Below are 24,474 nucleotides of genomic sequence, written 5' to 3' on the forward strand. Positions count from 1 at the left end.
AATTTAGAGTCACTAAATCATGCTCAAATGATTATTTGGTCATTGAATTTTCAGAAGTTATAAAATGATCATTAAATCTATCAAATTATTATAAATGATCATTTTGATTTAATAATAAATGTAAAATTTTGATCAATTCAATGACAGTTTTGTAACAATTCGATAAAATTTAATAACTATGTTATAATAGTTTGATAAATTTAATGGTCATTTTATAAATTTTAAAAATTCAGTGACTAAAATGATCATTTAAATATATTTCAATGACATCTGATATACTTTATTGATAATGTAAAATTTCTTATAGTACAAGTGAACCACAAGATGTTATCCATAATAATAAATATAAAAGTTATATATTAACGATTAATAAAATTTAAAATTAAAATTTAAAGATGAAATTATTGGAATAAACAGTTATAAATTTATTGCTTGAAAATAGATTTCTTATATGTATCCAATTGAAGAGGAGACAGGTGGCAAGTAAGTGAAGCATTTTATTGCTTGAAAATAAAATTTTATTTATTTAAAATTTAATTACAAAATAATTAATGGACGCCATCATTTTCGCTTTTGAAAAAGGATGTCCACAGGGGTAGATATGATGTACACAGGCATAATGTAAATTAAGAAAATATGTTATCGAAAATATTAATATTTTTTAATATTTTTGATAAAAAATTATTTAAAATGTTATTTTTTATATCGAAAATTTTAGTTTCGCTGTCAAAAATATTTTAAAAATAAATATTTTTGATATTAACATTTTTGGTATAGAAAATAACATTTTAGGTAGCATTCTACCAAAAATATTAAAATATATTAACATTTTCAGTAACGACTTTCCTTAAATTTATATTAAGTTGTCTTTCCTTCATTCATCGTTCACATAAGTGTGCTTTCTCTGAAATTATACAAATAATTCTTTTTTCTTTTTCTTTTTTGAAGTTTACGAGTAATTCTTTAAATTATTTAGTATATATATATATATATATATGTGTGTGTACGCGCGCACGTACGTTTGTATGTCTAGGTGATGCTAATTTGGGTTGAGAGACCATAAGTAATCCACTTTTTTAATGAAAAAGTGATAATTTATTAATCACTTTTAGTAGTGGTGGACATACGTTGATAATAAAGTTGGCACATACCTATCATGAAATTTCTTAAAATTTAATTTTTTTTCCTTTAAAATTCGAAGTTTTCTTCATTAATACATGTATGCTCCACCTTGAAATTTTATGGTGTGCACTCTTAAATTTGATCGTATCAAAATATTTATATTATTAATATATGTGTGTCTACCCTCGAAAAATTTTCTAGATCCGCCACTGAATTTTAAAATAAGTTAAATTATATAAAGGATAAGGCTCTTTTATCTCTATTTTTTATTTTTAGTTTATTAATTTTCGATTTTGATGAAAAGTAAAGTTGATAAATTTATTAAAAAATACTCCCTTCGTCCGATTAAAATTGTTATTTGTTGAATAACTTGGATCGTGTACTACAGAGGCGATGACGATCCTCCAAACCCAATTTACTCCATTCACAAATGTTAGGATTCAAATTCTTGACTTTGTTTAAGGGATTTAGTGACTCATCCCACTATAACCGTTGGTTGTTGGTAAGGTACAAATATATTTGATTATTATTTTTCTGACTAAGCTAAGGCGATTACAAAGTAGTGTATGTTCTAAATACTTTTCAGTCATTTGAAAATGAAAGCTCAATCACGTTTGTTCCAGTCGCTAGTGCTCGAACCCGAAATATAAGAATAACAATCATTCTTTTGGCGATTTTATCAAAAAAAATCACCCTGACAGGAAATAATTACCTGTCAGACACCCTTTCTGACAAGACGTGGATCGTCATCCACTCCTTTCCGGGGTTTCGTCCAAGCTGACACCATGTCATGAAAGGCGTGGATGGTCATCCGCGCCTTATCCGAGCTAGCGCCACGTAATGACATGCGTGGATCGTCATCTGCGCCTTAGCATTTAAAATAAAACTATAGGGACTAACATCATAATTTAAAAGAAGTGTCACTCTTGTTCGGAATTAAAGCTACAATGAAGGACTTAATCAATGGATGTAGCATCAAAAAATACAACAGCGTCTTACATAATTCCTCATTCACTTCTTCCCAGTAAAATTTACAGAATTTCAATTATTTGTTCACTTTTATTTTTTGGGTTGATTTAAGGTAACTTAAAAATCGAACAAATGATAATTTATCAATTTCTTATTATATTTAAATGTATATAATTGAAATAAAAATGTAATGAAAACGATCGAAAGCAACTCATGGAAACCTTACCTAAACATATTGTCAAGAAATACACCTTTTAGCTTTTATCTCACATTGTCAATAAACATAACATAAACACTCTAATATGTCTATATAAGCTAACCCCATTAAACTCTTCAACTTGTGGAACTAATATGTATTAAATTATGATGTTAGCCCCTATAGTTTTTTTTAAAATTTTTTTAAAGCATATTTTTTTTAAAATGCTAAGGCGTAGATGACGCTCTGCGCCTTGTCAGAATATGTCAGAGATTCAGTTAAGGCGTGGATGACGATCCGTGCCTTCCCTTACGTGGTGTCAGCTCGGACAAAACCCTGCGAAGGCGCGGATGATGATCTGCGCCTTGTCAGAAAGGGTGCTAAATCGATAAAATTTAGATAAAAAGAGTGTCTGATAGGTAATTATTTCCTGTTATGGTGATTTTTTTTGGTACAATCGATGATTCTTTTAGCCACTAAATTAATTTGGTTCGTGCACGAATCTATTCGATTATACACGAGGGACTTCAATATTCTACTTTATGTGAATGATGAGAATGGGCCAATGGCCTTTTCTTTTGATAGGCCTAACCTATAAAACTATGTTGGGAGAAAGGAAGCCCAATTGAGTTCACATTAATTGTGAAGGCCACTTAGAAGTTTGGATTTTAGTGGGCTGAAGTAATAAGATAATTTGAGGTTGGGTTTTATGATGTTTATATATTTTTGAATTTATAAATATAAGATAAAATTATAATTAAAAATGATATAAATTATATCAGATTATAATTAAAAATGTATATAAACTCTAAAGGGCATAATATCAAAATTAGCTCACAACTTTTATTAAAATGGTCATTTTGGTATATATTCTTTTCTTTGGGGACATTTTGGTCTCAACCTTTTATTTTGGGGTAAAAATATCCCTCTACGGATAGAAATCGTTAGTTAACACACGAATAACACTATGAAATAGGAGCCTTTTACTCTAAAATAAAATACTGAGGGTCAGAATGCTCCAAAAAAGAATAAGATTCAAAATAATTATTCTATCAAATGTTAGAGTTTTTTTACCCGAAAATAAAATGTTGAATGTCAAAATGCTTTTAAAAAAAGAATATGGCGAAAATGATCCTATTAAGTCCCTATTTACTTGAATAATAAATTATGCACTCATATTTGAATAATAAAAATTTACTTGAATAATAAATGTACACAAAACTACTTGAATAATTAATTATGCACTCATATTTGAATTTAGGGTAAATTACACAAATGGTCCCTCGACTATAAGGTAATGCTTTATTAAGTCCCTAGAATATCAAGGGTTACAAAATGATCCTCCAACTTTATAGAGTGTTACTTTGTTGAGTCCTTTGACTCTTAAAAGTTACAAATCGATCACCGACTATTCATTATATTCTAAATTCGTCATTTTTCAATAAAAAAATTCTACGGTATTTCGAGTTGAACGTTAGCTTGATGGTCGTGATAAGGTAAAATCTAATCCCGGAATCTCAAACGACTATCATATCTCAGTCATCATGCCAACGTTCAGCTCAGGCGACCGCCAAATTTTCAGTGGAAAAGGACGACTTCTGAACATAATGAATAGTCGGGTGATCATTTAATACTCTTAACAATCAAGTGAGTTAATAAAGCAACATTCTATAATCAGAGGACCATTTTATAACTTTTAATACTTGAGACACCGTTTGTGTACTCTACTCTTGAGTTTAAGGATCATAAATTAAAATTAAATTTGCATCTATAATTTTCGAGAACCGACACCATGCCATAATTGAAAATGTACTAATTTTGAACTTTGTAATGTGCTTTAATCTTCTCCAAGTACAGCCAACTCTCATATTCAATTTTTTACTTTGATTTTAAATGTAAACTTTTAGAATCATATTCTTAAATTAAAAAATGGTTTTATAATTCTATTTTCTCAAATACATTTTTCAAAAATTATTATAATTCGTAGGGAGCATGTGGATGTTGTCGGTGAATGAAGAGTGAAGGACAGAGTGTCATATGATGAGATCCACATTTGCCTTAACTGATGCACCGGGCTCAGTACTAATTCGTCCCCAACTCAGTGACTCAGTATTACCATTATTATAATTATAAGCAATAATATTACGCCCCAAATCCATCCCCTTATAAGGGCCCTATATACCCCACTCTCCCTGTGTTTCTTTTGTTCCTTTGCTCGGTTGAAGAAAAGCAATAACTTCTTTGCTAATTTTTGTTTTTGTCTTGAAAGGGTAGTCTTTAGTTGGTGGATTTATTGTGTCGACAGTCCAATAAGACTTGATCGTGAAAATCAACTGAAAAAGAAGAAGAAAAATTGCATCTTTGTGTGGGGGGGGTGTTCATTAGAGTTTGTTATGATGCTTTGTTTAAAGCCTGAAGCTTTGGATGATGATCATCATCATCCTCAAAGTCCTAATGCTGATAGTATCAATGGCAATAACGGGGGCTCTGTTCTACCAATCAACTGGTGGGTCCCTTCTTCTTCATTTGATGCTTATGTGTTCTTGTCTTGTGTTTTTAGTTACGGTGAATGCAGTGTTGTAATGGTTTTTGCAGGGGAAGTTCTATTAATAGATATCTGCAATGGAAAAGTGGCAAGGTCTGGAGCAAGTCATTGTCAGCTGGCGATGAGTCATGTAACTCGTGTTCTGAGTCGGAGGTAATTTTTCCGGAATGCTAATTGTTTATTACTTTTACTGAGATCCGGATTCTGGGCTCATTTTGTCACCAGGAAAGGAGTGGACAAGAGACAAGTCAGCAGGCGTGTGATTATAAACACCAGCTTGAGCAAGAAGTAAGAGTGTTTCTATTTGCCTATCTGCATATTTGTTTTGTGAATGTTGAGATCAGTTTATGGAGATTGCCTGTTAAGTTCTAAGTTCGTGTCGGGTTTAGGGTTATTCGAACTTAAACGTCACATGAACATGGTTCTTTGGTACATAGGAACTCCAGTCATTTGTTGTGAAGTTCATTTTCCTTTCGACATTTCGGATTTCTTCGTTTTGTGCTAGTCGGAGAAGTGTATTAGGTAAGGCAATTGAAAGGGATGTGCAACGATCAGTGTTTTCTAGAGCTTAACTACCACATGAACATGGTTCTCTGGTACATAAAAACTCCAGTCATTTGTTGTGAAGTACATTTTCCTTTCGACATTTCCGATTTCTTCGGTTTGTGCTAGTCGGAGAAGTGTATTAGGCAAGGGAATTGAAAGGGATGTGCAACGATCAGTGTTTATATCTCATTCTCATGCAGGTTAAAAGGTTGCAGCAGCAGTTGCAGGAAGAGACCGATTTGCACTTAGCTCTAGCAAGTGCTGTTGAAAACTGTGGTTCACCTTCTACTAGTTCTCCGGGCGAGCTTCCAGATAAGGTCAGCCACCCTGCGTGCGATTTCTCTTCTATTTATATGATCTCTCAATCTCCTAAATCCGGATTTCAGGCCCGGGAGCTTTTAGATAGCGTAGCTGCTCTGGAGATTACTGTATCAAAGCTTGAGGAGGAATTTGTTTCTTTACAATATCGACTTAGTCAGGAGAGGAACGAGCGACGTCTTGCTGAGTACCATTCAAAGCATTTGCCGTGTCACACAACATCACGTTTGAGTAACTCTCTGGGTTACGTAACCGAATCGGTACCGTCATCTATTCCTTAAGGCATTCAGAATAATACATCAGCTGTAGGAACGAAAGCCGACTAACAATCTATATGTTTCAGATTGCAAGGGTATGCAATGAAGAAGAAGCAGAAGAAAACACGGACGACATGCCTCTGCCGGAGGCTTTTATCGATAGCAATTATATTGTGGAAAACCTTTGGCATCATCCCAATCAGCTAGCCAAAGAAATGTTCCGGCGTATGAGAGACATTTTCGTTTTCTTAGCAGATTCATCCAAGCTTTCTTCTTCTTCTTCGGTGTCACCCGCTTCACCTCATTGTCCCCTTGCCAATTTTTTGGCATCTTCCTTGGACTCACCCGTTGTAACTTCCTTAGTAAGCAGTCTCCCGGGAGGTGGTGCATTTGATCCATATGAAGTCACCGACAAAGTCGACTGGAGATGTAACATTGGGACCTACAGCAAGGCAGTTGAAGTCTCGAGGTTGTCTGTCGGGAAGAAAGAACTCGAATATGCCGCTACGGCTCTAAAAAGATTCAGGTTAACCATTCGTATCATGTTTTTAGACTAGCTTTTATATCCTCATTTCATTGGCTTCTAAGCATTGAGTTTAGACTAGAGAGTTGCCATTACTGCACGAATTACGGTCTGCCTGAAGGTTATCGCTTTCATCTTTCCGCTCTTTTTGCCTGCAGATTGCTTGTTGAGCAGTTGTCCATGGTGGATCCGTCTCGAATGAGTTACAACGAGAAACTGGCATTTTGGATTAACCTGTACAATGCGTTGATTATGCATGTAATCTACCTTTCCGATCTATGCATTCGTCGTCCTCGTTCACGCATGTAGAAACTACATATACATTCTTCTTCCTCGTGTTTAGGAGCGCGGACATGGTCTAAGACCTCAGTTTATGACCATCTCATGCATTTTTATCCGTCTCCGTCTCTGTTTCGCAGGCATATTTGGCATACGGAGTTCCGAGAAATGAAATCAAACTATTTTCCCTAATGCAGAAGGTTCGATGCCGGAATTTTTCCACTTTAACCCTTAACCCCTCCCGCATAATATTGCACCGGACCGATGTTAACAGTATACCGTGATAATGTGCAGGCTGCGTACACGGTTGGAGGACTCTCGGTGAGTGCTGCTGACATAGAATGCACCGTTCTAAAGATGAATCCGGCTACTTATCGGCCACAAATCGTACGTATAATTACATCATTTATCTACGGTTACATGCACCATGTGATGCCATGTAGCCACCTTTGTCCAAATCTTGAAACATGCACCGTACGACGGAATATTATGCGAAAATAGAAAGAAACCCTCAAACACCAGTGTTCTATGCCATATCTAACTTCTGATCATAATCATTTTCAGGCTGCAGTTTTCGCACTTCAGAAATTCAAGGCTTCCGTCGAGCTGCAGAAGTATACCATCGATCACCCCGAGCCTCTGCTTCATTTCGCTTTGAGTTGCGGGTTGCATTCTTCACCTGCTGTAAGACCTCATCATTTGCCTCTAGTATACTCATCGGAACGAAACCAACAATGAAGTTTCCAATCGATATGATCGAGATCAGGTTCTAATGTTAACCGACTTTCCTGTTGCAGGTTCGAATCTTCAGTCCCGAAAACACGAACGAGTTGCTAAAACAATCGATGGAAGATTACATCCGGGCATCCGTTGGCATAAGCAACAAAGGGAAGCTATTGGTGCCAAAACTGTTGCATTGTTTCGCCAAAGGAGTCGTGGAAGACTCGGTTTTACCCGAATGGATTTGTCGATTCTTGTCGCCGCGGCAAGCTTCCATGGTTAGGAGCTGTTTATCACGCAATAAGTGGAGGCTCCTCGGTGCTCGAGTCTTCACTGTCGTACCCTTTGATTCAAGGTTCCGGTATCTCTTCGTATTGGGTGATGATCGGAGCAGCCGGCCTTCGAAATCTAAAGTTTTGGAAGACAGCGTGCTTTGAGTACCGGAAGCAACGTTGTCCATATCACATTGTATAGTAGTAGTAGCTGCCGATGACGAAGATCTTCTTACATAATGTTTTGTTACTCAAATTAGAGAGTGAACAATTAGAGTTAATTGCATCACATGTTTTAACATATGACTCTCGTTTTAAATTGATCCCTAAAATTTTAAATGTTTCATTTTTATCCTTAAACTATGACTATCATCTTACCTACTCAACAATTCTCTTCATGAAAAGATTAAATCCTTTCATGAAAAGGTTAAACGTTTTTTCTCAAAAGGATAAGTCCTTTAATTGAAAGATTAAGTACTTTCGTCGAAAGGTCTTAACCCTTCAATCCATCTCATTCTATATATATAGGCTACTTGAGGCACAATTCTAAGACATAACACAACACTTACAAAGACAACTTTGAGACACAATTCACAAAGTTGAATTATGATAATACTTAGAAAGTTCCTTCCAAATTCGTTCTTTCCGGCGATAGAGAAATGCAAGATTGTGTTTGACTAATCACTACGGATGTGCTTACTGTTGTGATCGTTCGTTGTTGTATCCTGGGAGACCGACGTCCAACGTTACTCAAAGCACCGGGGAGAGGACGAAATGACCGAAAACGCGACCGCGATTTGAAACTCTGGTTAAAATCATGAAAACACTTTGCCATCCAGATTTTATGCTTCCAACCTTTGATTTTATCATCTGCAATAACATTATCGTACGTCTGAGTGTCACACAAGGCTCCCGTGTGAATAAGAAAACATTGACAATTACAGGTTTAAAATTGAAAATATTTTAACCAACAAATGTAGATGATTAAGGGAAAAGCATCAGCCACTAGGAGAGCTTGATTTATTTTTATAGGAAATGGAGGTCTTGTCAAAAACCTCCTTCATAATTACTAGAACACCAAAAGGTATTCCAGTAGAAAGCGAAAGGGGAAAAGAGTGCCTCAAATTTTATTAAGATATAAAGGAAAATTACAAAACGTTTAGTACAATTAGATAGTCGAAACAGACAACTCAGAAACTATTACACCAAGGAAATCGATCAAATCCTAAAAGAAAATTCCTCCCTATCCAATTTCAGCCTTTGCTAACATATCTGCTTCCAAATTTGTTGGCCTAGCAATCCATCGAAAAATTCCTTCCATGCTTCTGATTCTTTCCATTAATTCCTTGCAAATGATAGCATACCTATCAGGACATGTATCCGGATTTTTTATCCATTCCACAAAAATCTTACTATCACTTTCAATAATCAGGGGCCATTTAGAATTCCAACTCGAAGCATCAAAGAAGTCCAAACCGGTCCTAATAGCCATCAATTCTAGAAAAGCTAGAGGTCCAGGACCAAACGGTTCTGAGAAAGTCCCTAAAATCAAACTGGAATTGTCTCTAAGGATACCACCTATGCCACCTTCTCTCCAATCATCTTTAACTGTTGCATCCACATTTAGTTTGAAAAAACCCTAAGAAGGGGAGATCCAAGTCCCCAACTGAAGGGGTACCTATAAGGGAGTCCATTAAAATCGAAATTTTAGGAAATTTAACAAGGAACAAGCAGCCAATCTAAATCTTGAAGTGAAGAACAATTGAGTTGCATATAAGACCCCCTTATCGAATACTAACACATTCATACTTTTCCATATTGTCCATAAAACCACCCCTGGAATAAACCTCCAAATTGCCAATTGAGGAACCAAATTCCCTCAGGCTTGTAGGAAATTAACACATTTTCGGGCAGGGCTGCTGAAATTTTCCCAAAAAAAAGCAAAAAATTGTTCCATAGCCTCTATGCAATTTTACAAGAAAAGAATAAATGAGAGGACGTCTCCATTTCCTGGTTACACATAGGGCATAGGGGGTCCATAATCCCTTGGACACCTCTTCTAATAAGATTTGCTCTTACAGCCAACCTTTGATAAACCACCTGCCACATGAATGTCTCCACCTTTGTGGAACCAAGTCCTTCCAAATGTAGACTTTCTAAAACTGATATGTTGCATCATCGCTTAAGCAAGTTTTAATGCAGGTTTTGGCCATATAAATTTCATCTTCACTTCCTCTCCATAAAAGACAGTCCCTCGCATTTTCCACAAGACTGCATTTATTAATATGGGACATTAACTCGAGCCACTGATCCAATTCCCAGTCACTCAATTTTCTTCTCGTTTCACAGTTCCAAATCCAGCCCCTATTTTCAAATTCTCAGAACTTAGAAAATCTTCCATTTTGGTTAGTAGAGAGAATAAAGAGCCTAGGATACAAGCATTTTAGAGGGGCTTTCGAACTCCAACCATCATGCCAAAAATAAATATTTTCACCATTACCCACCTTAATTTGAAAGCAGACATGATATCTTGAGCCAAAATCATCATTTTTGAAATGATTGTTCACCACATTCCTATTATACTTGTTGGAATCCTATTATTGAACAACAAGCCTATGCTGTCTATATTATACTTGCTGTAAAATGAGGAGTTCCCCAACCAGGTTAAAAAGCAAATAGGAAAGAGAGCAGCCTTGTCTTAGACCCTTAGCCATCGAAATTTCTTCAGAAGGAACACCATTTACCAAAACCGACACTGAGGCCGAAGATACACACCTGTTAATCCACCTACGCCATCTCGTCCCGAAGCCCATTTTTTCAATAATTTGAAGCAAAATTGGCCAGTGCATTGTGTCAAAGGCCTTCCTAAAGTCTACCTTAAACACAACTCCCTTAAGACCTTTCTTTCTCCAATAGTCTATTTCTTCATTAGTAATAAAGGAACAGTCCAAGATTTGGCGGCTAGGAATGAAGGCAAATTGGAAGAAACCGATTATGTCATTGATGCACATTCTTAATCTTCTTGAAAGAATCTTTGACAGTATCTTGTACAGGCATTTAATTAAGATATTGTTGTTGAAATTGAATCGATGATTATATACGTGGGTAAAATACATTTCAGGTCACTCCATTATCAATTTGGTTACAAATAGGTCAATTGTTTTTATAAAAGTTACAATTTAGACATTTAATTAAGATATTATTACAAACATCTCACTGCATTGTTAAAATTAAAATAATTATCTAATATGACATCATAATAATAATTTTAGTCCCTAAAAATATATATTTTGTCAAATCAATCTTAATTCAAAATAATCTAAAAAATTAATCATTTATAATTAAAAATTTATAGACTTAATCTATTTATAATATTATCAAATCAAATGATTATATTAATAGAATAAATAATATCAAAAAATAAAGATTAAATTAATAAAAAAATTAAAATATTTTTTGAATCAAATAGAATCTACTAGTTTTGTTAAAAAATCTAAAATTACAATGATAGTTTACAATCATAAGTATAAATTAAATGTATAATTAAGATAGTTTTTTTTTTTTTGCATGAATCAAGTGATCTTTGTGGTAAATAAATTATTGTTATTCCTTGCGACTCAGGTTTAAACACCGAGAATGTCAGGGCGTAAGAGTTTAATGTCAAGAAGTTGAGAGTTATCTTTGAACATATATTATCTTGTACTTCTCCAAATTAATAAAAAAAATCATACTTTTTAAGGTTCTTTTATTTTTGGTGTGCCATTCATATTTGTTCTTTTCATTTTTGTTGATAGGTGGTGACACCAACTTTGATGTTGGTTGTCGACCCCTTTTACTTTTTTATATCACATCTTTATTTTTCTCTTGTTTTTAAATTTTTAATAAGTATGCCTTTATACATATTTTTATCTATCTTTATGGTAAAATTTTCCCGTCTTTTAGCTTGTTTTCGATCATTTGGTCATTGTTTTTCGTTCATCTTTTTTAAGGGTTGATTCGACATCACCATGATAGATAAAAATGACAATTATCTATTATCAAGCTAATCTTTCATACTTTGGAATATCGGATAGAATTTGGATATTTAATATGCATTCGTGGATAATTTTTTAACGTCGTTCAACTCTGATTTACAGTTTTGTCAGTAATCTTTTAATAGTTTGATCCTTTTTTATGGTTTTTTGTTAGTACAATCAGATATGTTTGTATTTATCATAGTTCGAGTTTTGGTTAGGTTTTTTAATATTTCATTGTACGATCCTTATGTGATCTTAAATTGATGCCGGAGGCTTGGGATTGAAGGATTTAGAAAGGCAAAATAAAGCCTTTCTCATGAAGATTGGCATGCAGCTTATCGAAAGAAAGGATAAACTAAGGATTAAAGTTCTAAAAGCTAAGTATAGATAGACGGGGGGAAGTTCCTTTAACCATTGCTCGACAACGATGCTCACGTCTTTGGAAGGGTCTAAGCTATGTGTGGGAGGAGATCTATAAAAGCGTGTTTTTGGAATATTCGGAATGGGGCTAGAACGGATTTTTGGCATGACATGTAGCTTGATGAAACTGGGCCTTTGGTGAATCATTGCTTACTTAATGAAGAGCCGCATCCGATGCCGGTGGAATCAATGACTACACCGTCTGGTGCATGGGACTGGGAGAAATTGAATGAATGCGTTCCATGGGCTATTTGTGCGAGAATTGTTGTGATTTGTCCTCTGGTGCTAGGACTGGGTGATGACCTGCCGGGTTGGAGATGGGAGGTAAACCACTCATTTAGTGTTAAATCAGCATACAAAGCTTTATTGCCTGCTACGTTGCCAGTTTCACCGATCAGTTGGGGGAAAGTGTTGCTACTCCCTGTTCCTCAGAGGATTCGTGTGCTTCTTTGGCTTTCCCTTCATGGAAGACTGCTAACTAATGAAGAGAGGCAGCGACACCACATTGCTACATCGGCATGTTATCCTCTATGTTTGTCCGAAGATGAGGATATGTCCCACGCTCTTCGTCGATGTTCCTTTGCCTTGGGTGATTGTAGGTAGCTTATCTCTCGAGATGATCTCCCAGTCTTCCTTAATATGCTGATGGATGAATGGCTGATAACAAATCTCAGTGGTATGGGAAAATTTCCGATCAATGCAATGGAAGGAGCCGGGCTTTCTGCAGTCGTGTGCTGGAGGCTTTGAAAGAGGCGTTGTAATTAAATTTTGTACTAAAACGGATCAAAACTATAAGTTTCACTAAATCTTATAGTTTCTGTTTTGATGAAAATCTGGAAGATGTTCATGAAATCATAGTGACTCAACTTAAAAAGAAGAGCAATACGAAGTAAATACACCAAATCGTGCTCCGTCCCAACTCACCATCTTCTACAGCGGAAGAGTTTGTGTTTGATGCATTTCCTGCGGAAAATGTTGGCTTTTACTTAACAACATAGATGTTACTAGCATCTTTTGTCAAGAGTGATGGTTTATCCGAAAACTTATCCTTGGTAGATTTCTATCAGATGCAAGAGATTATGCTTATTGCTACCACCGCTACAACTGATGGTGCCACCACCTTGGCATCGCCGCAGGCTCAGTTGTATCCTCGTACTAGGGCTTCTCGTTGCAAACTGCATGTTGGTAACTCTTAAAACTTCTCTTGGCTTCATTTGTATTGCATGTAAGCTAATATAGCATTACTTTATGTGGATATCAATCGGATCAGAAGTACCATTTGCAAGGAGACACTCCCTTCAGCGTTTCCTTGAGAAGCGGCGGGACAGGTACTCCTTCCATATGAACTACAGTTATGTTTCCCTTTTATCTCTTGCATCCCCGAGCACAATAATCCAGCCCTGTTCCCTTTTGTAGGCTGGTGAACAAGAACCCATATCCTAGTCCATCGATGCCAAAAATGGGTGATGACGCCAAAGCCAACCTCAGCGCTGCAACTTCACCAGAGTCTGCTTTGGGAAGTCACCCGTCCATCAAGAAGAGCTCCAATCAAAAGCTCCACGTGTTGCCTAAGCTAAGCATACAGGATTCCTTATATATATATATGATAAAAACTAAAACCTAGCCGAGTTATTACAGTAAAATGCCAAGTGCACTGGAATGCATCTTATCTGCCTTTGGAGTTATGCGGATGGCAAGTACTAAACAGGTCTTATGATGGGTGTGGCTATCCACTTTAGTTTCCCTGTGCCTCCATGGGCACCTTCGATGTTTCCTAAACCTGGACACACTCTAATATAACAAACTTAGCTATCTAGGATATGCTATGCATGTATGGTTTCTCTGTTATATTGGTTATGTGAAGATTGATAATCCGTGTGCGATGTGTTCGAACATTTAGCATTACATTTCTCCGCAATTAGCATCCTATGCATCCATAGATCATTGAATTGTTTGAACTAGGTTGGCATTTAAACGCATATGTTATACTGGTGCAACCGAGTTATGGTCATTCTTTGGCCTCATGGTACAGACTGACCGATTCCAGACGGTCGATAATAAACTCGGACTTGATTAAGGTTAGCATTTGCTATGGAAATAATGTGGCAGATTCATCAGATTGCCTTTTGATTCAAACTAAAACCTAAAGGCAGAGAAAGTTTCAGACAAGAATGTCCGCATAGAGAATGAAAAGTATGTGATTTTGTAACTGATAAAGGTTGCAACCAATGCTTTTTTATATTAAGCATAATGTTCCAAAATTCTCAAAACTTCGAAACTGAAAATACATGCAAGGTTTCTTATTGGCTAACACCACCATAATCTGCATCACATGACCAAAGATGAAAAGGCATTCAAGTACAAAAGCAACCGAGCGTCGAAACTCGTTGCTCGATGGCGATGGTCTAAAAGAAGTTCACAACTTGAGAAGTTAAGAGACATAGCAAAGCATTATATATAGCTTTATAATAACAAGACTACTGCTTCACACTAGTGCAGACTCCGCATGATGCCATGTAGGTAGCCCCCTGTCATCACAAGTGACACAAGTGATACAACACCAGCAGGGAAGACTTTTCCCGACCGCTTGAAACGGGAACCCATCACTCCCAAAAGTGCAGCAGATATACCTTCAAACCAAATATCATTAATGAAAATGGGGATAAACATGATGAAGCTATAATAAATGAGAAAAGATAAATCCTATTTATGGCCTCATATCTAAAATGAACATTAGAACAAGAACTTAAAAGATTCACCTCTTATTCCCTACAAGTAAGGTTATCAAAGTCAGCAAGTAGAAGCACCTGTTAAAATTCTCTCAAGTTTCATACTAAAGAACACAAGTGCATGCTATCTAAAGGTGGGTTTGGTACTCTCTGTTAAGTAATACCTTAGTAAGTGAAAAAAAAACACAAATCATTGTTGGGAAGAACTATCGAGGTATCCCTCTTTCTTTCTTTCTTACAACAATAAAACCGAGCAACAAACTCTTCCTCTTCCTCTCTCACCTTTCCTTAGCACAAAGCAAAAAAATTAAACTTATCAGCAATCTAACGAATAACAAAAGGGCAAAACAGAACTCGGCATTTATGGCAAGTTCAACACTAATCGACAGGCACCATCTCTTCTAACCTCATCACTTGAGAGGTAACATAAACCACCATGGTGAAGAACTTTAGACTTCACCCAATAAAACTGAGCACCATACCTTTCCTCTTTCGTGCTCTCGCCTTCCCACATGAGCGACGCTCTTAAAAATAACAAAAGGGCAAACCGGAATTCAGCATTTATGGCAAGTTCAACACAACTGACAAGCCCTACCTCTTCCATAGAAGAGAACTTCATATCACTCATTTGTTTCTTCTCCAATAAAACCAAACATCATTCCCTTCCTCTTCCTCCCTCACGCCTTTCCTTCCCTCAAAAGCAAGAAAATCGATCTTATGGCATGCACATCTACTAATCTGATCACTTGATATGTAAACTAATCATTTGTAACAACATAATGACAACACCAAAATGCCAACAACATAAGAAAATAGCAACTTACCAAGCCCAATGGACGAGGCGAACACTGGATTTGTGGGGAGCTGAGTATAAACATAATAGAGCACGGCGGCCGACAATCCTCCCGCCGCAAGCGATTTCTGGCTGCCACTCCTCATATAGCCCATAGCACCACCCACTATATATACACACACATTAACAAAAAAAAATGAAAACCCCCAAGTCAAAATGAAACATCTGCACATTTGCAATTCCAATATCCATCTAAAATCATCCCCAATTTTATTTTATTATCAACCCAAAAATCAAATAAAATAGCCGGATCAAGAAGTTTACCTCCGACGAGAGCAGCATAGCCAAGAGTCAATTTCTGTGACATAGACAAAGCCATCTTTCTCTTCCCACCGTCTTCAGAGAACTCCTCTTCTCCTTTACTCCCACTATCGTCTCCACCGCCGCCGCCTCCGCTCCTGTCGTCAAACTTGTCCCCTCCGCCGTTTCCCGTGTCAACTTCGATGTCGATTCCTCCCTTTTCGGAACCGAAGGTGTTGGCAACGATCGTGGGTGCTTCTGAATCAGAAGACACCACACCAGCTAAAGTCGACACTTTGAAGTGTAGCTGACGATTGCTAACCACCGCAAATCTGGGGTGGCCGGAGTTGCTAAAGAGCTGTTGCCTTTGAAATTGTCCAATCTTTGGGTGAAGATGAAGAAGAGACGACTGCGATACGACGCCTATAAACAAATCAGCCATTTCTCTTTTGCGTGATTCTTTGACTCTTTTGTTTTCCCAGATGCCGTTTCCCTTTCACAGCCTTTCTGGAAGAGTTGAATTCTTTTTGTGGGCATTGTTGACCCATTCAAAATGGGCCTTTGAAATTAGGACCCAATGGCCTGAACCAGGCCTACCTAGGCAGGCATGACTAGGGATGGCAATGGGTCGGGTCAGGTCGGGTTTTTGGGCCACCCGACCCGACCCGAGAAGAAAGGGTTTTTCACCCGTGACCCGACCCGACCCGACGAAATTAAGGTTTCACCCGACCCGACCCGACCCGAATATATGACTTAGAAACCCGACCCGACCCGACCCGAAATAATAATAAAAAAAAATTATTCAATGAAAACAGTAACTTAATTGAAAAAAATTATATATGGAGGGACATTATTGTAATTATCCCTAAATATATAGGATAAAATTATATATATTTTTCGGGTCGGGTCGGGTCGGATTTTTTTCACCCTAAACCCGACCCGAACAGTACATTTAAAAAAAACCCGACCCCGATTTTTTTAAAAAAAAAATCCGACTCGATCGGGTCGGGTCGGGTCGGAACCCATCGGATTCGGGTTGAGTTGCCATCCCTAGGCATGACCATTTAATCCGAAACCGACGGGTTCCGACCTAACCCAATCCAAGTCGGATTAGGTCAAATTCAGGTAAAAGGTGAAAAAATTTAATCTGACCTAGGGATAATAATGCAAATTTCTTTAAAAAATATCTTTTAATCAATTCCTTATTTTATATATAGTCGAATCATATTTATACTCTAAAAATTTGAGTTGGGTCGAAGTCAAGTGGATGATATATATATTTTTTGAATGGAGTCGGGTCAAGTGGAGGATATATAATTTTCGAGTCGGGTCTGGTTCAGGTAGAGGATACAAAATTTTTGGGTCGAGTTATTAATCGAAAACCCAAACCTACCTAACCCGTTACCATCCCCATGCATGTTCCATTTGGTAAAATGTTGATTGTTTTTTAGCCGGAGGTGATATTTGTTCAGAATCTTTCTTAATCGTTAATAATGTACTTAACATGCAGATGTAACTACTCAAGTCAAGACCTTAAGTGATAATAATATTCACTTTAATTATTGAGGTATCTTCCATGAAATATCAATTGGTTTGATGAAATGAGACGTTAAATTATTTAAATAAATTAATTATTTAAATTTTTAATTTTACGAATGAAACAATTTAAATGTAAAGGATCAACTCTCCTAATAGTATTTTACAATATCGAATTTGGATTAATCGAGCATCAGATAAAAGTAGTTTTAAGAAAAACGACACTGATTAAATTTCGAACTTTAACATATTAGAGGGACTAAAGTTAATATTTAGACAATCAAAGCAAAGGCCTCGCCGCCACCGTTGTTGTCCCCCTCGCCAAGAAATATGCTAATAAAAAACTCAAAATCCTATTCAGATTTCCAAACCAACCGCCAACAGATCAAAGCTGAAACGAAATTTCGTGTTCAATAATCTAATTACGGTTCAGAAAGAATGGAATCTTCAAGCTTGAAGCAGCAATTAGAGGAATTGCAGAAACAGCTCGGGAAGAAACAGAGATTCGAGGAGTCCGTTTCCGCCATCGATTCACTTCTCAAACTCCATTACCCATCCGCTTCTCCCGCTCTTCGCAAATCGGTATTGATTTCTTAATTTCTCTTTCGGTTTTACGAATCAGAACTGACAAAAATAATCAGATTTTCAACACTCGTCGGCTTGATTTTCAGTTTTATTCGGTTGTTTGTCGAGTCGCAACCATTTTGAAAACGAGATACACCGCTCCCGGCTTCTGGCTTGCCGGTTTACGTCTTTTCGAGCGATTAGAATCCCTTGTCTCTGATCCTGCTGAAAAGGACCATTTGAAGAATTGCATTTCTCAGGCTAAGGAACACTTGAATGAAATCGAGAACCCCGCCCCGTTAGCTGAGTCTTCCCAAAACAGAGGTTTGTTTCAGGGGGGAAAATCCCTTAGTTTTCCCCCTTCTCTGAAGTAATTGGTTTATTATGTCGTAGGTCCCTTTACTATAGCTAAGTTAGATATTTAGTCCTTGTACTTATAATTCAGGTTTAAAATGTTAGTGTAATTGTTGACATTGCAAACTAGAAATTTCAAATTCTGGTATAGTTTAAAGTTTTTGGGTAAATTAATACTTAAACTATCAGTTTTAGTCTATTTTTGTACCTAAACTTTCAATTTCTTTTAAAATTCACACTTAAAGTTTAGTATTTGTTTCATTTTAGTATTTTGCCTTTAAAAACTTTTGTTTTTGTTTCATTTAGTACCCGTTTCAAATTTAACGTTAAGATTTGAAAAAAATGAAAGTTTAGGTATTAAAACGGATCAAAACTGATAGTTTAGGTACTAAACGCGTTAAGTTTTTAATGCGGATACTAAAATGAAATGAAAACTAAACGTTAGGTATGGTTTTGAAAAAAATTAAAAGTTTAAGTATTAAAACAGACTAAAACTAATCATTTAGATATTAAATGCGTAGTTTACTTTTTTTTCGTATCTTCATTTAGATATTAAATGTAGTTTATCATTTTTCTAATAAATACTTTGTAATTTTTGAGCAGACAGAAATGTTGGAGGGTTTATATTTTAACGAATATTGAAGTATAGGGACTAAATTTGAACCTAAGTGGAGTACATGCATCTATGGCGTATTATGACAAATATTTTTTTTTATGCATTGAAGGTTACTGATCTCTGTTTTGTTGCCCCAAAGGTTATCTTTTTGAAGGGCATCTTACTGTGGATCCTGAACCACCACAGCCCCAATGGTTGGTCCAATCGAATCTCATGACTGCCTTTGCTTCCGCTGCAACCGCCGATTCATCCGAGGGATCGGGCTCGAATGTTGTCACGGTAGAAAACGCTGCCAATGTGCTCGAGCAGCTTATTAATCACCTCGATACGGTTATACCAGAGGTATCTTTGAAATATGCTTCTCGAATCTGTCTGTTCATGATACTAGATTGTATGTTGGCACTTGCGTTGCATATGAACGATTTGGCCTTCGATATTCCAGATATTGGACAATGAAGCCGGTGTCCGGAAAGTCCCGCCAGCTAGTAAAGAAGTTGTCGCGAAGCTGCCGGTAATTACTCTCTCGGAAGAAATTCTGGCAAAGCTCGGGTCCAATGCGGAGTGTGCAATCTGCAAGGAGAACCTTGTTATAGGCGACAAGATGCAAGAATTGCCTTGCAAGCACACATTCCATCCTCCTTGCCTAAAGCCATGGCTGGTAAGTTTATGTTCCATGAGTTTCTTTTTGTTTAGTGTTGATGCAGGGTTAATCGAACTGTTTCCGTGAGCAGGACGAGCACAATTCTTGCCCGATTTGCAGATACGAGCTGCAGACGGATGATCATGAGTATGAGAGCCGGAAGGAGCGGGAGAAGGAGGCCGAAGAAGAGAGGAAAGGAGCTGCGAATGCGGTTCGTGGCGGCGAATACATGTATGTCTAGATGATTGATGATCTTATTGGAATTGTGATATATTCATTGATATTTCACATTAATCTTTCTTATTCAGCATTGGAATCTTTACGTTATGAATAAAATAAAATAAATTTATTCCCTTTATAATAAATTTTTACGATATTTGATCTGAATTGATTAAATTTCTACCATTTGAAATGAAATAAATATATTCCTTTTCAGATTAGTCAACTAACTTTAGGCTTTCAAAAATCATCATGAGATTTAGGTTCATCATCACATTGGTCCTAATTGTACCTAAAAATTAGGTGCACCATTGAGATTGGGACCCAGTGTCGGAGCTACATATACTTCAGGGGAGCACGTGTTTATTTTAAAATTCGAATTTTCTTTAATTAATTTCGTATTTCATTGATAATGCTCATCCTGAAATTTTAATTTTGTTCGTCCTTTCAAAAATTTTGTGTTACTGATCAATGTGGACTCACCCTCACGAATATTTATAAATCCGACACGATTGGGATTAGTGAGTCACATTTTTAGACGTCTATTATTAAAAACTCGTTAAGTGACATGTGTCATGTTTATATTTTTTATATATATTTTAAATTTTAATTTTTTTAATCTATACGTGATATGTGTTATTTAATAATTTTTTAAAAATAAACACCCAAGTATAACGTAGAAAATAATATATACCTATTTTTAACGGAAAAAAATTTTAAACACCAAAAATTAACTTTGAGTATAATTTAAACACTTATTTTAACGATAAACCTATTATAAATTAAAAACATACAATAAAGATGGAGACATGTAGCTGTAATTCTAGAATCATCGACATATGTACACTACTTCCATTACCTTTCTGAATGAAAACAAAGGAGACACGCTTCATTAGACTCGGATATAAAATTTTTAAGATTTTTTTTTATTAATAAATATAAATTAAATATTATAAAAATTTAACATAAAAACGATTTTTTAATCTAATTTGTTGCATTCATAATATTATGATTTTTATCAAACAAATTTCATTAGACTCTTGGCATTTCTGGTGCTTGACTGTAGGATACTTCTTTATTAAGTCCCTTGATTATTGAAAGTTACAAAATGATCCTCCGATTATAGCATGTTACTTTATTAAGTCTTTCGTCTATTAAAAATTATAAAATTATCTCCCGACTATTCATTATGTTCCAAATTCGTCCTTTTCCTAGGCATGTAAACGAACCGAACAAACACGAACGAGGATATATTCATGTTCGTTCGTTCGTTCGTTTAACTTTAGCCGAATAAACGAACAAAAATTTTTGTTTGTGTTCATTCATTAAGGAATAATTCGTTTGTTTAAATAATAAACGAACATAAAATATAACTTTATTTTCAACCAAATTAAAAATCTTAAAAGAATATAATAAACGGTCATAAATATAAATTTAATTAAACGAATGAACATAAACTAATGGACTATTAAATGTAAACGAACATAAACGAATAGATTATCGAACATAAACAAACAAATTATCAAATGTTCATAAATATAAATGAAAGAACGATCCCTTTGTTCGTGCTCGTTTATTTAACTAAACGAACATAAACGAACTTTCCGACGAACGTTTCATGAACTATTCGTTGAACATTATGTTTGTTTACATGCCTACCTTTTCCGTTAAAAATTTTGATGGTTGTTTAAGCTAGATATTAACACATGATTGTGATATAATAGTCATTTAAGGTTCTAGATCAAATTTGATCAAATTTTTCATGGTTGGTTGTTTTTCTGATGTCTGGTTTCTTTGTTCGTTTGTCAATGACGATCCATTGGTTATCGAATAACTATGTCGAATGGGATTACTGTTAAGGGGAGATCGCTTTTTCATTTGTCCGTTTTGAATCTTCTTCAAATTTTTCTCCTCCATATTGGTGCTCGGGGTCATTGGAGTGATTTGTTTATGTACGTCGTTGCCTTAACCTTTTACATTTTTACTTACTATTACTAGTAGATCATTGTTATAATTTACTTATAAAAATTATGATTGTATTTATTCAATCTGTATTTAACACGTCATTGCTGTTTCTGAAAAATAAATATATCATGCATCTACTTCTAAAAAATATTATTGTTATTAAAACTCATTTTTAATTCAAATTTGACATTTTAGAAGGCGAAAACAGCCAAATAATAAATGCACGTGGTTTTCACGTACGGTCTCTACCGCGTTTTTAAACTGCCATGGCCCACCAAAAGACTGCCACGTGTCCGCTCTCATTACTCCTCTTCAACACGCTTAGATCCCTTCAAACAAAAAGCACTAAGCCTACGTCCCCGACACCTATATATACAACTTTCAGACAGCCGCCATTTTCATTATCCACATCTCTTTCAGATATTCCACAAAAAAAACCATTTTCCCGGTAACGATCATTCATGGTGAAGCCACAGCCGGAATCCCCCGCTCGCGGCGAACCGAGCGGTGGTTCTTCCAAGTACAGGGGCGTACGGAAGCGGAAATGGGGGAAGTGGGTGTCCGAAATCCGACTGCCCAACAGTCGCGAGCGGATTTGGCTGGGATCTTACGACTCGCCGCTCGGGCGTTCGACGCCGCGCAGTATTGTCTGCGCGGTAGCGATGGGGTGAAGTTCAACTTCCCCGACAACCCTCCGGATATAGCGGGAGAACGGTCGCTCAGCCCGCCCGAGATCCAAGCCTTCGCGTCTAGTTTCGCCAACAAATCCTCCTTCGATAACAACAACAATGCCGGAATGAAAACAGAACAGTACACGTCGTCTCCTTCGGTTTCAGTGTCGGTGTCGGTTTCAGATCAGGGTCGTGCGGGAATACAAGTGGCGGAGAGCAATGAAACGGTGGAGGATTGGTCGTCGTTTTTGAGCATGTTGGATACCAACCAAGGGATGTCCGACTATGGCTTTTTTCCGGGCCTCGGAGACCAATTCTATCCACCGCCGGTTTACGATAACGTCGACGATGATCTCGACGGCGACGGCGACGGCGACGATTTTCCACAGCATTCATTGTTTCTTTGGAACTTCTAAAGTAAAAAATATCTCATTTAGTCCTCCATATTTTTCCTCCCATATATAGAGGGAATTTGGCGAATTTTAACTGCCAGATTCATGATTTCCCCCAGCAATATGCATAGAGGGAGAAATTTAACCTAAACCCACGGTTTTTATCCAAGCTGATTTGATAGGATCTGATTTTTTTATATAAAAAAATTGAATATGCGTCGAGTTAGCTCGAATTTTTTAAGGGAGTAAGGTCGAGTCGGATTGGATAGAGGGTGAATGGTGGAAAAGCTTTGACCGATCTGAAATTGAGATAATAATATAATTTCTTTAAAAAATTATAATTTTTAATTAAATATTTATTTTATATCGGATCTGGCCATAATCAAATGAATGATATATATTTTTCAGGTCACAGTATAAATTAATAAATAATAATTTTAGAATTTTATTCAATACAATTTAAAAAAAAGAGTAAAATGCATTAATTGTCCAATAGGTTTATAAACTATGACTGATATTTAAAATTAATCCCTAAAATTTAAAGTATTGTATATAAATTAATACTTCCATCCATTTAAATAATATTTTCTATAATATTTACTTAAATTTTGACAATGTAATTAAAATGCAAAATTGTTAAATATTTAATATTTTCATCAACATTTTTATTTTTTTTAAATAAGATTAATTTGATAAAAAATTAAATATAGAAAATTAAATTTGGTACTAAATTTGAATATTGAAGAATCTAGGACTTCAAAGTGTGTCAAAATTGAAAATAAAAATTAACATTTGATTAATTTATTAAACATTGAGTAATGGAAGAATTAAAATTTGATTTCAAAGCATGCGATCATTGCTTACATTGACTACACCACGCCAGCATTTGTTAATCATTTCTTACATCCTGTCTTGTACCCTCCTCCACACATAAAGGTCTAACTTTTGTTTTAGTCCTTTTTTAATACATGTTTTAGTCCCTTTATTATGACTAAAATATAAAATGACCATCCAGCTCAGTTGGTAAAACACAAGGTTCTTAATCTTGAGGTCGTGGGATCGAGTCTCATGGAGGGCATTTCATAATTTGGAGGTCTCCTACGGAAGATGCTCTCAACCTAGTGTTGGGGGCAGTCTACTATCTTACCTCCCCCTTACCCCATTACATATGGGAACAAGGGACATCCAGTTTTTTTTATTATGACTAAAATATGAGATTTGATCTTTCTATTTTTAATTGACATAGTTTGGTCCTTCATCTTTGCTAGTTTTTAATGGGAATAATATCGAAAATGGCCCCCAACATTTAGTAAAATGGTCATTTTGGCCCCTCCAACATTTTACTTTTGAGGCAAAAAGCTCCCTCTATAGATGAAAATCATTAGTTAACATACGATTAACGCTCTAAATATGAGCCTTTTATAACCTAAAATGAAACATTGAGGGCTAAAATGCCCCCTAAAAAAGAATAAGGGACAAAGTGATTATTCTGTCAAATATTATGGATATTTT

General features: G+C 36.0%; 3 protein-coding genes, 1 long non-coding RNA gene and 1 pseudogene across 4 annotated transcripts; 4 read left to right on the forward strand and 1 right to left on the reverse strand.

The window, feature by feature from the left end:
• The first annotated feature begins 4,530 nt into the window (after nucleotides 1–4,530).
• Nucleotides 4,531–7,927, forward strand: LOC120211865. The gene is made up of 11 exons (XM_039210332.1): nucleotides 4,531–4,793; nucleotides 4,883–4,985; nucleotides 5,058–5,120; nucleotides 5,579–5,695; nucleotides 5,765–5,956; nucleotides 6,040–6,479; nucleotides 6,635–6,734; nucleotides 6,896–6,955; nucleotides 7,050–7,142; nucleotides 7,320–7,439; nucleotides 7,553–7,927. The coding sequence occupies exons 1-11, from the start codon at nucleotides 4,681–4,683 to the stop codon at nucleotides 7,910–7,912; spliced, it is 1,761 nt and encodes a 586-aa protein (XP_039066263.1). The 5' UTR covers nucleotides 4,531–4,680; the 3' UTR covers nucleotides 7,913–7,927.
• Nucleotides 7,928–13,280: 5,353 nt separating this feature from the next.
• Nucleotides 13,281–13,638, forward strand: LOC120211811. Its single transcript, XR_005524636.1, has 3 exons — nucleotides 13,281–13,368; nucleotides 13,454–13,511; nucleotides 13,600–13,638. It is a non-coding gene; the product is annotated as an uncharacterized LOC120211811 (long non-coding RNA).
• Nucleotides 13,639–14,402: 764 nt separating this feature from the next.
• LOC120211866 (protein FATTY ACID EXPORT 2, chloroplastic-like) lies at nucleotides 14,403–16,486 on the reverse strand. Its single transcript, XM_039210333.1, has 3 exons — nucleotides 16,030–16,486; nucleotides 15,737–15,871; nucleotides 14,403–14,813 (listed from the first exon to the last, which is right to left on the reverse strand). The coding sequence occupies exons 1-3, from the start codon at nucleotides 16,445–16,447 to the stop codon at nucleotides 14,674–14,676; spliced, it is 693 nt and encodes a 230-aa protein (XP_039066264.1). The 5' UTR covers nucleotides 16,448–16,486; the 3' UTR covers nucleotides 14,403–14,673.
• A 1,426-nt stretch (nucleotides 16,487–17,912) lies between these two features.
• LOC120211867 (E3 ubiquitin-protein ligase AIP2-like) lies at nucleotides 17,913–20,011 on the forward strand. Its single transcript, XM_039210334.1, has 5 exons — nucleotides 17,913–18,123; nucleotides 18,213–18,429; nucleotides 19,215–19,417; nucleotides 19,518–19,733; nucleotides 19,807–20,011. The coding sequence occupies exons 1-5, from the start codon at nucleotides 17,980–17,982 to the stop codon at nucleotides 19,954–19,956; spliced, it is 930 nt and encodes a 309-aa protein (XP_039066265.1). The 5' UTR covers nucleotides 17,913–17,979; the 3' UTR covers nucleotides 19,957–20,011.
• Nucleotides 20,012–22,322: 2,311 nt separating this feature from the next.
• Nucleotides 22,323–22,997, forward strand: LOC120211805 (annotated as a pseudogene).
• The last annotated feature ends 1,477 nt before the right edge of the window (nucleotides 22,998–24,474 follow it).

Source organism: Hibiscus syriacus, unplaced genomic scaffold, assembly GCF_006381635.1.
Source record: "Hibiscus syriacus cultivar Baekdansim isolate YM2019G1 unplaced genomic scaffold, ASM638163v2 tig00109987_pilon, whole genome shotgun sequence".
Taxonomy (NCBI): Eukaryota; Viridiplantae; Streptophyta; class Magnoliopsida; order Malvales; family Malvaceae; genus Hibiscus; species Hibiscus syriacus.